Genomic DNA, 13,287 nt, shown 5'->3' on the forward strand with positions numbered 1-13,287 from the left:
AAAAGAAGACTACAATGGCAAATAGTCATCTCCCTCCCTTAGCTATTTGTATTATCCTTTAGATACATTTAGAACATTTTAGTAGTAGTAGAAGAAAAAACTACCTTTCAACCCTTAAGAGGGGAGTGTTCTTTAGAAATTACAGAAGCATTAAAATCAGATCTAAAAAGCATTCTTTTTTGGTAATGTAAGCGATGTTCTGTGGCATAAGCAAAGCAAGGGTTTCATAGAAAGAGTAAGAGCCTGAGACAAGTGCTTTCTTCCATTCATCTAATTTTGTGTGTGAATAAATGTAAGACTTAGGAGGTTTGGTTTACAGGACTGTGATCTACTGAGTGGTAAAAGCATTATAATTGATTTTCTAAGCATATGGAAGGAACATTCCTTAAATGCTTGTAATGTTTGCTTAGATTTGTATTGGGATATTCTAAGAATACCACTATGTTTAGAGCCTCCACTAAAAAAAAAAACCAAACCCAAACAAAAAACCACACCACCCCCCACCCCCCCCTTGCCTACTCAGAAGTTCTTAATGATTTTTTTCCGTGCTGAGAACATGGCTTTAGTAATGTGTTTTTTTTAAGGAAGTAAAATGTAAATCTTGCCATAGTTAGTAGATGAACTGAATATTGTATGCAGTATAGTTCAGCTATATATTTGAAAATGCACAGAAAACAGGCATTTATCAAATGGCAGGTGCTAACCCTCAGAGGGTAGTTTTGGTTTTTTTTTTTCTAATACTTTCACAGGGAGTAACTTCCCTATGTGTTAATAGGAAGCTAGGAAAGAGGTAATTATTGGTCCAATTCAGGAAGTTTATTTTTGAAGCAGTGATTTAAACAATACTTGCATAAGCAACTAAGGTTGCCAAGTATGAATTCATTAAAGCACCTTTTTTCAAAGCAGTCTACTTATTTTAGATTATAAAATGTAACTTGTATTGCACTAATGTTAATTTCTGAGTATAATTCTCTTTCAGCTTCAGTAGGTATTTTATTTGGCTTATACATGAACCAAGTGACAAAGATAATTTGAAGAAAATACAGAATTTATAATGTTGAAACCTGAAAAATACTTATCTTTTTAATTTTTCTTAATGGAAAATTAAACCATTTTTCTCCATTTATTTTCAAGGCTTGGATAGATTTGCTAACTGGTTTATGTAATGTTTCCACAAACAAACTTAGAATTACTGCTCTCGATAACAGAAAGCTTTCTAGAGAGGCTAACAAATGTTTATCAAACAAAACTAAGAAACTTTACTATTCAGTGTGTTCTCTCTTTTAGTATTTAGCTAAATAAACAATCATCCTTGAAGTTCTGTATACCTCTTAATTACTTTCTTTTTCTTCACAGGGAATATTGGAAATTCCTTCTCTTTAGATCCCATTTTGGGTATGATTAGAACTGCAAAGGAATTAGATCGTAGTAACCAGGAAGAATACAACCTGATGGTAAAAGCTACAGACAAAGGAGATCCTCCACTGAGTGAAGTGACCTCTGTACATATCTTTGTCACGGTTTCTGATAATGCCTCACCAAAATTCACAGCCAAAGAATATTCTGCAGAAATCAGTGAAAGTGCCAGCATTGGTAGTTTTGTTGGAATTGTTACAGCATACAGTCAGTCTTCTGTAGTCTTTGAAATAAAAGATGGTAATATAGGTGATGCCTTTGCTATCAATCCAAACTCCGGTGTCATTGTTTCTCAGAAGGTACTTGATTTTGAAACTTTGCCTGTTTACACTCTGACTGTGCAAGGAACAAACATGGCTGGCTTGTCCACTAATGCAACAGTTTTAGTACATCTTCGGGATGAGAATGATAATCCACCAGTTTTTATGCAGGCTGAATATACAGGACTCATCAGTGAATCAGCTTCAATTAACAGTGTGGTTCTGACTGACAAGAATATTCCATTAGTAATTCGAGCTACAGATGCTGATAAAGAATCTAATGCTTTGCTTGTTTATCAAATTGTTGAACCATCTGTCCGCAAGTATTTTGCCATTGATTCTAGCACTGGTGCCATTTGGACAGTCATGAGTCTGGACTATGAGGAGACAAATATTTTCCACTTTTCAGTGCAAGTACATGATATGGGGATATCACATTTATACGCAGAATATGCAGCTAATGTTACTATTTATGTAATTGACATCAATGACTGTCCTCCTGTGTTTTCAAGAGAGTTGTACGAGACATCCATGTTGGTTCCAACCTATAAAGGCGTGGAAGTCATCAGCGTAAATGCCACTGATGCTGATTCAGGCATTTTTTCACAATTAATTTATTCCATTATTGAAGGCAACATCGGAGAAAAATTTTCAATAAACCCTAAGACTGGAGATATAACAGTGCAAAATACAACTCAGTTAAGAAGCAGATATGAATTAACAGTGAGAGCATCTGATGGCAAATTTGCAAGCACTGCATCTGTAAAAATTAATGTGAAAGAAAGCAAGGCAAGCCAGCTGAAGTTCACACAGAGTTCTTACTCTGCAACAGTGCAGGAGAATTCCACAGAGGCAAAAACAATAGCTGTTGTTACTGCTATAGGAAATCAAATAAATGAGCCTTTGTTTTACCATATCCTAAATCCAGACAGCAGATTTAAAATAAGCCCAACTTCTGGAGTCCTTTCAACAACAGGAATACCGTTTGATCGTGAACAGCAAGAATCTTTTGATGTGGTTGTAGAAGTGACAGAGGAATATAGACCATCAGTTGTTGCACACATTGTAGTTAAAGTCACAGTGGAAGATGTAAATGATAATGCTCCATTTTTTGTCAGTCTTCCATATTATGCTGTTGTTAAAGTAGACTCTGAAGTAGGCCATGTTATTCAGCGTGTCACTGCAGTAGATAAAGATACAGGGAGAAATGGAGAGGTGCATTATTATCTCAAAGAACATCATGAACATTTCCAAATTGATCCCACTGGTGAAATCTCCCTGAAGAAGAAGTTTGAACCAGATACACTAAACAAGGAGTATCTGGTCACAGTAGTGGCAAAAGATGGAGGAGACCCTGCATTTTCTGCTGAAGTTACAGTCCCAGTTACAGTTATGAGTAAAGCCATGCCAGTTTTCGAAAAACCTTTCTATAGTGCAGAGATACCAGAAAACATTCAGCTCCATAGTCCTGTGGTACATGTACAAGCAAACAGCCCAGAAGGACTTAAGGTGTTTTACAGCATCACAGGTGGAGATCCTTTCAATCAGTTCACTATCAACTTCAACACTGGAGTTATAAATGTCGTTGCCCTTCTTGACTTTGAATCTCATCCAGCCTACAAACTGAGTGTTCGAGCAACAGACTCCCTAACAGGGGCCCACGCTGATGTGTTTGTAGACATCATAGTGGAAGACATCAATGATAATCATCCTGTGTTTACAGAGCAAACTTACACTGCAACCCTTTCTGAGGCGTCTGTCATTGGAACATCTGTTGTACAAGTGAGTGCTACAGATGCTGATTCTGGAACAAACAGGGGGATTTCCTATCACTTGGTTGAGGATAATAGTGAAAGTCATGACTACTTCCACATAGATAGCAGCACTGGACTCATTCTTACAGCAAGAACTTTGGACTATGAACAAATTAAACAGCACAAGTTACTAATAAGGGCCATAGATGGCGGCATGCTGCCGTTGAGCAGTGATACCATTGTAACTGTTGATGTAACCAATCTCAATGATAACCCTCCTGTTTTTAACCAGTTGCTTTATGAAGCTAAGATTAGTGAACTGGCTCCCCGAGGGCATTTTGTGACATGTGTGCAAGCATCAGATGCAGATAGTTCAGATGTTGACAAGCTGGAATACTCCATTCTGACAGGCAATGACCAGAAGAATTTTGTAATTAATAGTAAAACCGGCATTATCACCATATCAAACCTACGCAGACAGACACTAAAGTCACATTATAATCTTAATGTGTCTGTTTCTGATGGGGTCTTCAGAAGCTCAGCCCAAGTCCATGTAACTGTAACCAGTGCCAATATGCACAGTCCTGTTTTCAGCCAGAATGAATATGAGGTTGAACTAGCTGAAAACGCTCCATTGCATACTTCAGTGACTGAAGTTAAAGCAACTGATGAAGATTCTGGTACATATGGCCGCATCACTTACCACATTGTGAATGACTTTGCCAAAGATAGGTTTTATACAAATGAGAGAGGACAGATATTTACTTCTAAAAAGCTTGACCGTGAAACACAAGCAGAAAAAGTAATTGCCATTAGTTTAATGGCCAAAGATTCAGGGGGAAAAGTTGCTTTCTGTACTGTTAATGTAATACTTACAGATGTCAATGATAACGCTCCTCAATTCCGAGTGACAGAGTATGAAGTAAATATTGGATCTGATGTTCCACGGGGTACTTCTGTCGTTAAAGTCTGGGCATCTGATGCTGATGAGGGTACAAATGCAGATATCACATACTCTATTGAAGCACAGTCTGAAAATGTTAAAGAGAATTTAGAAATTGACTCATTGTCTGGCATAATTACTACAAAAGAAAGCTTAATTGGTTTAGAAAATGAGTTTCTGACCTTCTTTGTTAGAGCAGTTGATGGTGGATCCCCCCAAAAAGAGTCAGTTGTTCCTGTCTATGCTAGAATACTCCCACCAGAAGTGCCTCTTCCAAAATTTTCGGAGCCATTTTATTCTTACACAGTTTCTGAGGACATTCCAATTGGAACTGAGATAGATGTTATCAAAGCAGAGCATAATCAGACTTTAGTATATAGTCTGATTAAAGGGAACACTCCTGAAAGCAATAGAGATGCTTTTTTTGTGATTGACCGACAGACTGGACAGTTGAAACTTGATAAGAATCTTGATCATGAAACAACTAAATGGTACCAGTTCTCAGTTCAAGCACAGTATGCAAATGAAGATTATAAAGTTGTTTCCTCAGTAGAGGTAAGCATTCAGGTAAAAGATGCAAATGATAACAGACCAGTTTTGGAGTCCAATCCTTATGAAGCATTCATTGTAGAAAACATGCCAGCTGGAACAAGAGTCATCCAGATTAAAGGAACTGACTTGGATTCTGGGCTCAATGGGCAGGTTACATACAGCTTGGATCCTTCTCAAGAACTAGATGTTATAGAGTCCTTTGCTATGAGCATGGAAACTGGCTGGGTTACCACTCTCAAAGAACTTGACCATGAGAAACGAGACAAATACAAAGTCACAGTGATTGCATCTGATCGGGGTGAAAAAGTTCAACTGTCTTCTACGGCTGTGATTGAAGTTACTGTTACAGATGTGAATGACAATCCACCACGCTTTACTGCAGAGATATATAAAGGAACAGTCAGTGAGGATGACCCTCCTGATGGGGTAATTGCCATCTTGAGTACAACTGATGCTGATACAGAAGAAGCCAATAAACAAGTCTTCTATTACATTACAGGTAAATCTTTTTGAATAATGACAGAATAATCATTTGAGTGGTCCTGGAATGATGTGAGATATTGAAAAGTATTTGAAACCATAGAGCTTCAAAGAAAAATGGTCTGTGCCTTAATATGAACATTAAAAACTTAGGGGGAAAAAGAGTTTTAGAAAAGAGATCTTTGGCTGTCCATTTCATGTATGCCTTGCTTAAAATGCCTTCCTACATTTGTTGTTCACTTGCATATCAAATTTTATTTTATAAATATACTTAAATTAGTGGTGAGTTAACTAATGAAAGAAATTTCACAAAATAATCGCTATTAATTTCCAATGGTGTTTTTTTATTAGTTTTTAGCATATGTCTTGATACAGTGTTGTTACAGATGTTCATTGTATGAGCATCTTCTGATTATTTCTAGCTGGAAAATGAAGCTATTTCCCTGTAACACCACAGAGAGTGTTGCTTATTTGCATTTACCTTTTTTTCCTCTGTAAGTATAACTTAATGTTGATCTAGTAATAGTAGCAATTTCTCTCTTTAATTAAATGTTTCTTTTTGTATTTCAGGAGGTGATCCCTTGGGACAGTTTGCTATTGAAAATATACAGAATGAATGGAAGGTCTATGTCAAAAAGCCTTTGGACAGGGAAGAGAAGGATAATTACCTTCTAAATATTACAGCTACTGATGGGACCTTTGCAACTAAAGCTGTGGTGGAGGTTAAAGTCCTTGATGCTAATGATAATAGCCCTGTTTGTGAAAAGGTAGGCATAGTCTTGGTATCTTCATGTCCAGCTGCTTCGATACATAAAATCTGAAATTTTCATGAAATTGCTTCTCAGGATACTGACAAATAGCAATTCTTTTTATGTTGGTAACAGAAATTTGGACTATTAAGGTAGACTGTTGTCAAAGGAAAGTTACTTCATGGGCAGGCTTCATAAATAAAAATTCAAATACGATTCATTGATGTATTTTTAACACTTAATGGATATTTGAAGAGTATAAGGAGAGTTGTGGTACGTTTCTCCTGTGTTAATGCATGCTTTTCCAAACGGAATTGTTTTAAGCTGCAGCCATAATAGCTTATATGCTCCATTTTCTGAAGGAAGCGAAGTCTCAAAGAAGGCTGTATACCATCACTTAGTTGATGTATTTGTGCATTTCTTCTGATAAAAGAGTTGAAAAGACTGGAATATTATTCTGCAGCTGCACTCAACAGCACCAAAAATACGTAATCGGTAAACATTTTCCTGTTACAAAGCTATCTACCATGCCAGATTTGATAGCCTGCACAAATGGACATGAAAAACAAAGAATGGGAAGAAAAAAAAAAACCCAAACCAAAAATAACACCCCACAAACCAGAAAGATGGGCTCATGTAAGATGTGCAGTTGCCTTATGAGAAAGCCCTGCTTTTTCATGGTCAGCTTCTTTGTTTTTTACTTTAGCACATTTGGACTTTTCATAGCTATCTTTCAACACAAACTTCATGTTAGCAGGTGGAAATCTTTTCTTGTTCTGGGAAGCATCAAGTATATAGTGAGCATTTAATTCTTTTGTTTTTTTTTTAGTTTGTGTTGGTTACCTCCGTATAAACAACTGCAGTTACATCTACTGGTATGTCAGTGGTTTTAGACTTTCAATTTTGTTAATATTGGTGTTAGAAGGCTCAGTCCTTCTAATTTACTGTGCATCCCTGACATGGATGAGTGTAAGAGTGCGTAGTGCCTTTAAATTCTGGATTGTTTTCTTCTTAGTTTTTAACTAAACTGAAAACTTTTTATTCCTTACAAAAAAGACAGGTATCAGTTTCTTCTAGATTGAGTCAGACCTAGAAATTTACCAAAAAAGAAAAAGATGCAGTTACCAAAAATTTATAACTCCTGTTACAGGAATGCATTTAATTATCAGTTAATCAGTTACAAGTGTTTAGAGTTCTTAGCTATGCAGTGATATTCAGGAGTCCCTATGGTTGCAGTATTAATTACCTTTCTGAATAACCTAACAAATGTGAGCTAATTAATTAGAAAATGAGAAATTCTTTTTATTTGCAGGTATTTCATCCTCTGTTTCATTTCATATGTTACCAGACACCCAAATGGGATATTATCTCATCTGTCTTTCCTTCTTCCCCATCCCTTTCCAAGCTCTACTACTTCATATGTTTAGTCTTTCAATGTAACTTTAAAATCTTGCAGGCTTTATACACTGATTCTGTTCCTGAGGATGCACTTCCTGGCAAACTGATAATGCAGGTATCTGCTACAGACGCAGATATTCGTTCCAATGCAGAAATTACTTATACACTGCATGGCACAGGAGCAGAAAAATTCAGACTCACTCCAGACACAGGTAACAATACTTTATACACTATGCAAAATTCTAATCATCACCTCAGTTTATAGAATGTTGTAAGATTACATTAAGACATACATAAATATCAGTACTTTAAGCTTTCCAGTAAGGGTTATTTTATTATATAACTGTTTGAAAAGTTTCTACAACACAAATGCTAATAATATATTGAAAAAGCTAGTATTTTAATATATGAGGAACTAAATACGGTAATTGTTCTAAAGCCAGAAGCTTCCATGTTGAAGTGACTTGACTAATTGTATGCTATAAATTTTTTTACCTTTTATATTCATTGTGTATTCAGTATATACTCACTAATAGCAGTAATGGTTTATAATTGAAAATATCTTCATTCAGATTCTCTTTGTCAGCATTTGGTTTGTCATATTAAATGGGATGAGGTTAGAAGGAGCAACAAACTTCCTTTTCATACTAAACACCAAAAGTGCCTCCAGTTTTAGAAGCATTATATGAAGGAGAATAACATTTAACTTGCCTGACTTTGGTTTTCAAGGCATTCCTGTCTTCTGGATTATAACAAAGTCAAAGCTAACGCCAAAATCCTGTTCTCTGCAGGCAGCATTAGACAAGCAGTAGAAGGGAGTAGTAAACAATATTAAAAAAATAAGTAAATAAGAAAATACAAATAAGAAAGTAAGAATAAGAAAATAAGAAAAATAGAAAGATACAGTGGAAATATGGAGAAGGAGATGAGAATACTTCAGTGGCAAAATAAATGAGAATGATCTTTCTCACTGTTGTTTTGGGTGGTTTGTTTTTTTTTTTTTTCAATTTGAATGTCGCCTGTGTGCTGTGATGACATGTTATTTAATAAATTCAGATTGGCAAATGAGTTTATGAGAATACTCATAAACAGTGTTTCAGGATACTTTTTTGAATTGTTTAAAAGGAGGCAATGGCTGCACATTGTGTCTGTCACCATGTTTTCTGTCACTCTGGAAAGAAAGTATTTGTTAGATTTCCAGAGGTTTGTCCGTAGTGGTAAGTTATATTTGATAGTGTGAATAGTTCTGTTCATTTACTGAATGTTAGAGGAGGGGAGTCAGCTCAATAGCTGTGGAAGGAACACAACTAAATAGCCCACGAAAATCGCATGTGGATTTTACCTTGAATTTTGTTAAAGCCAGAGTTCTAATATTTTAATTCTCTTTACACAAAACCAGATGGATTTGTGCATGAATATATATTCTCTCCCTTTCTGCACCATCAGGTAGTTTTACTATAGCTAATTTCTGCTCCAGAGGCTTTTGGAAAAAAGGCAGAGGATTTTAGTATTTAATCTTGAAAAGCTGAAATAACAGTCCACTGACACTCTTTGCTCAAAGAGCAGCTCATTAGCGCAGTACAGATGCTGACTTAGCCACTGATGAAATTACTGTCGAAAAGAAGTATTTTTTTTTCATTTTTCTGTGTGCAGAGATTTTAGAAGAAAATGTTAGGATACTAAAGTCTTGCAAGTTGCATCAGCTTATGTATGTTACTGTCTTTATAGGTGAACTGAAAACATTAATGCCACTTGATCGTGAGCAGCAAGCAGTTTATTATCTTCTAATGAAAGCCACAGATGGAGGAGGAAGATTCTGCCAATCTAATATTATTCTGACTCTGGAAGATGTGAATGATAATGCCCCGGAGTTTACAGCTGATCCTTACTCCATTACAGTATTTGAAAACACAGAGCCTAAAACCCTTTTGACAAGAGTGCAGGCAATAGATGGAGATGCAGGTATGCATTCTTTGATTGATACTTTTGTCATGGTCTCAAAGTTATTTATTTAGTCTTATCCTGAGAGGTGTTAAGTCTTTCGGTAGAACTGATAAATGTTTAGTACCACGCTGGATTAGATTCCTGAAAGATATATTTAGGTCTACTAAATCATGTAACACCTGATTTCCAAGTGCGACAGAATTGCATGATAGTCCTTTTGTGTCTCTGCAAAAAAAGAAGAGGAGGAAGAGGGACAAAATCCAGGACATTTTTAGTGTGATAAGCTATCAATGTTAAAACATGTTAGGCCCAGCCTTTTATTCCTAGTATAAGTGAAAGGAATATCAAACCATATCAGTTCATGTAATGTGTGTTCATAAATTTTTGAATGGGTGCTTCTCAGGCTAGCCATCAGTGATCATACCATGAAGACAACCCTGATTGATTGCAGCTTTCTTCATATGCTACCCTGTTAAGATTTTTGCTTTCTCTTTATCTTCACTGTGTAGATACAAGTATTTAAGTAAACATGAACTGAAAACTACATTAGAAAGAGTTTGTTCTCTAGGCTTTCTTGTAAGGAATACAACCTTTTTTAAAGGTGTAGGATTTCCATATATCATCATTTTATTAATCAAATAGCATTAATTAATTGTTGCCTTAGTCTCATGAAACAAACAACCTGCTTTGTGCTAGGATAAAGCTAGGTTGTTGAATTGGAAGATATCAGACAAATGTTTTCACACTTTACTGATCTTTGAGGCTCAGGAAGAACAAAATACTTGGCCCAGAAGCCTACAAGCTTTCAATTTCTTTGTTGTGTACAGGAAGGTTGCCAAAAATCATGTTTCTCTTAATCTGGGGACATGGTTCTTAAATAAACTTACTGGTATTGAGTCTAGTTATTTGATGCAGCCTAACTCTCCTATATCCTTCTGCGTTATTTATAAGCCTGCTAAGCAGATGCTGTTGTTTGTAAGTTATAATTAGATTTATATTACTAATCGTTTCATATTAGCTAGTACTGTGGCTGAAGCAGAACCATGCTCTATGATTTTTTATGTGGCAGAAAATCAGTGCAATGAAGCGTCAGCTTATTTTTTTAAATCAGATTACATCTTTTCAGTAATCATTCAGTCCTTCACAAGAGCCTTTAACTCTCGCTGAAATTTACTTTTAACATGAAGGTAATATTTAGCATGCATGTTTTATTTCTATAACTATGAGATCTGTTATTATGTTGGTGTACTTTAATGGCTGCTTCATGCTTTGCAATTGTTTTCAAAATGTAGGGATGAACCGTAAAATCCATTATTCATTGGTGAGCTCTGCAGAGGGCCAGTTCTCTATTGATGAATTCTCTGGAATAATTCGGTTGGAGAAGCCTTTGGATCGGGAATTACAAGCTGTGTACACTCTAACTTTGAAGGCTACAGATGAAGGTTTACCTAGAAGACTGTCTTCAACAAGTAGTCTTATAGTTTCAGTTTTGGATATAAATGATAATCCACCTGTATTTGAGCACAGGGAATATAGTGCAAATGTATCAGAGGACATTTTGGTTGGAACTGAAGTTCTCCAGATCTATGCTGCAAGCAGGGACATTGAAGCCAATGCTGAAATCACATACTCAATAGTCAGTGGCAATGAACATGGAAAATTCAGCATCGATTCAACAACAGGTAACAGATTACAACCATGAATATACTTCAGGCTAACCAAGCACATAGTGCCATACTGTTTTACGGTAATTCAGCCAAATATGTATAATCTGTGTGCTACTGTCTGTTCACCCATTTTATCAGCACACATTAGAGGAGTGCAGTAAAATGTAGAATAGGAACTTTATTTGCTGTCGCTATTTATTGTTATTTGGGTTAGATTCATTTAGCTGGCAAGAGTAAGGGTTACCTAGCTGGAATATTCCCCATCTTGGGGGCAGAGGGGATGGAGAAACATAGTTCTGTAATAATGGAAGCATAATAGTCTTTTCATAAAAGCTGTATAATCAGAATGAGTGGCCAGACGTGGTAAAAGATCAGAAATTAAATTGATGGGAAAAATTAGTTATTAGTCCATGAAGACATTAGTTCTAAAGGAGTTTGATACAGCACTAAAGAGAGGTTGGAATATTCTGTTCCGTAATATATCCACCATGACGGTGGAGATTTTAGGCTTGCATGTTAGTCAGATTTAGTCTCAGGAAGCATTTAGGTTCTATGGAGAAGTTTTCCTTGTTAGTGATAATTGTTAGTTAAATTGTTGAGGATCAATATACATCTCACTTCTAGTCTTGTTTTCTTCTCTGGCTCTAAAGAAGAGTTTTCTAGAGTTAATTCCTGGTAAAGTTTGTTGTTTTAGAAAAGATTTCTACCCAAAGGTTAATAGTAGTCATCTATACCAGCGTAATTAAAATGCAGTTCTTCCAGTTGTTTTTTACAGTGTGCATGCTAGTACTGTGCTGTAGAAGTACTTTGCCAGTTTAACTTCTTCACATATTGAAAAGAGGAAAAAGGTTCCAAGAAGACACTTTTCCAGCAGCAAATCAGCATGTATGTTACGGTCTGCACCATCTTTAGCCAGTTAAAAGCTCACGTTTTAACTCAGATATTTCCATCAATCAGAAATCATGGTCAGACACTTCTCTTGCCACCTCTTCATGCATCATGACATCAATGCTGGTTGCAAGGAAAATAAAATTAAAGGTCATTTCATATTTTTGCTGAATTTAAATTGAAAATTAAGAAAAGGAGATTTTTTTTAAAATACTTTTTTAATTTTTCTTCATTTCTTTCTTTACAAAGTATAAATCAGGTGATTTTAAAGTGAGAGTCTTTTGTGGTAATAGCAGGAACTTTTCACCTTTTTACTTTTCTTCCCTAGGAGCCATTTTTGTCATTGAGAGCTTGGATTATGAAAGTTCTCATGAGTACTACTTGACAGTGGAAGCCACAGACGGAGGCACACCTTCATTAAGTGATGTTGTAACAGTGAATATTAATGTAACAGATATCAATGACAATACTCCCGTGTTCAGCCAAGACACTTACACTGCAGTAATCAGTGAAGATTCTATGCTTGAACAATCAGTCATTACCGTACGTATTGGGTTTATTCCTTTGAAATACCCTGTCATAGCAATCATGCTTTCAGTCTTGAAGGAATTAATACTGATTTGAAGATGGACATAAACGAATAGATAAGTTTGCCACTGAGAGAATGGAAAATTTCATTTCAAAAAGTTTCAGAACAAAGGACTTGAGATGCTATGGGAAAATAGTTGGTATTTTGTGATATATTTGTGTTCTTTTCTTGAGAACATGCCTCAATTTTCAGAAGTAGTTCAGGAAATTGAATGATGTTGGTACATTCTATTTGGGTGACATTTATCTGGAGAACTATGAAATGTATTAGACAAAGCTAGCTGTGCTGATCTTCAGGATGAGTTTATCTGAAATGTGATAAAGTCTATTTCGACCTGTTTTACATGAGACTGTAATGTCCCTTAGGTTATGGCAGATGATGCTGATGGACCTTCAAACAACCGAATTCACTATGCAATTGTAGATGGCAATCAGGGAAATCCTTTTACGATTGACCCCACAAGGGGTGAAATAAAAGTGACTAAACTTCTAGACAGAGAAAAGGTAAGGTTTTGATCCTTTTTGAGCAGTTGGGATTAGTTTTGCTGTACATAATTGATGACCAGTATATTTTTATTACATTTGTAAATCTCCATCTGATGTTCCAAAATTAATATAGCTGTAATAATGTGAAAGCATCTATTTATG

General features: G+C 35.8%; 1 protein-coding gene across 7 annotated transcripts in view; it reads left to right on the forward strand.

Annotated features, from left to right (window-relative positions):
- The window catches only part of FAT1 (FAT atypical cadherin 1), a 108,158-nt gene that overhangs the window by 75,879 nt on the left and 18,992 nt on the right, over nt 1-13,287 (forward strand). For all 7 annotated transcript variants that reach the window (XR_009746968.1, XM_061473751.1, XM_061473762.1 and 4 more), the window contains 7 exons: nt 1,357-5,424; nt 5,976-6,172; nt 7,611-7,764; nt 9,281-9,514; nt 10,789-11,178; nt 12,380-12,594; nt 13,006-13,143. Coding sequence is in view for 6 of the 7 variants with exons in the window: in XM_061473751.1 (XP_061329735.1) it covers nt 1,357-5,424; nt 5,976-6,172; nt 7,611-7,764; nt 9,281-9,514; nt 10,789-11,178; nt 12,380-12,594; nt 13,006-13,143 (5,396 nt within the window). In the remaining variant the exon portion in view is untranslated. The remainder of the gene's footprint in view (nt 1-1,356; nt 5,425-5,975; nt 6,173-7,610; nt 7,765-9,280; nt 9,515-10,788; nt 11,179-12,379; nt 12,595-13,005; nt 13,144-13,287) is intronic.

This window comes from Pezoporus flaviventris, unplaced genomic scaffold, assembly GCF_033815535.1.
Source record: "Pezoporus flaviventris isolate CSIRO_AGI_PZ_B2104156 unplaced genomic scaffold, CSIRO_AGI_Pfla_v1 ptg000002l, whole genome shotgun sequence".
Taxonomy (NCBI): Eukaryota; Metazoa; Chordata; class Aves; order Psittaciformes; family Psittacidae; genus Pezoporus; species Pezoporus flaviventris.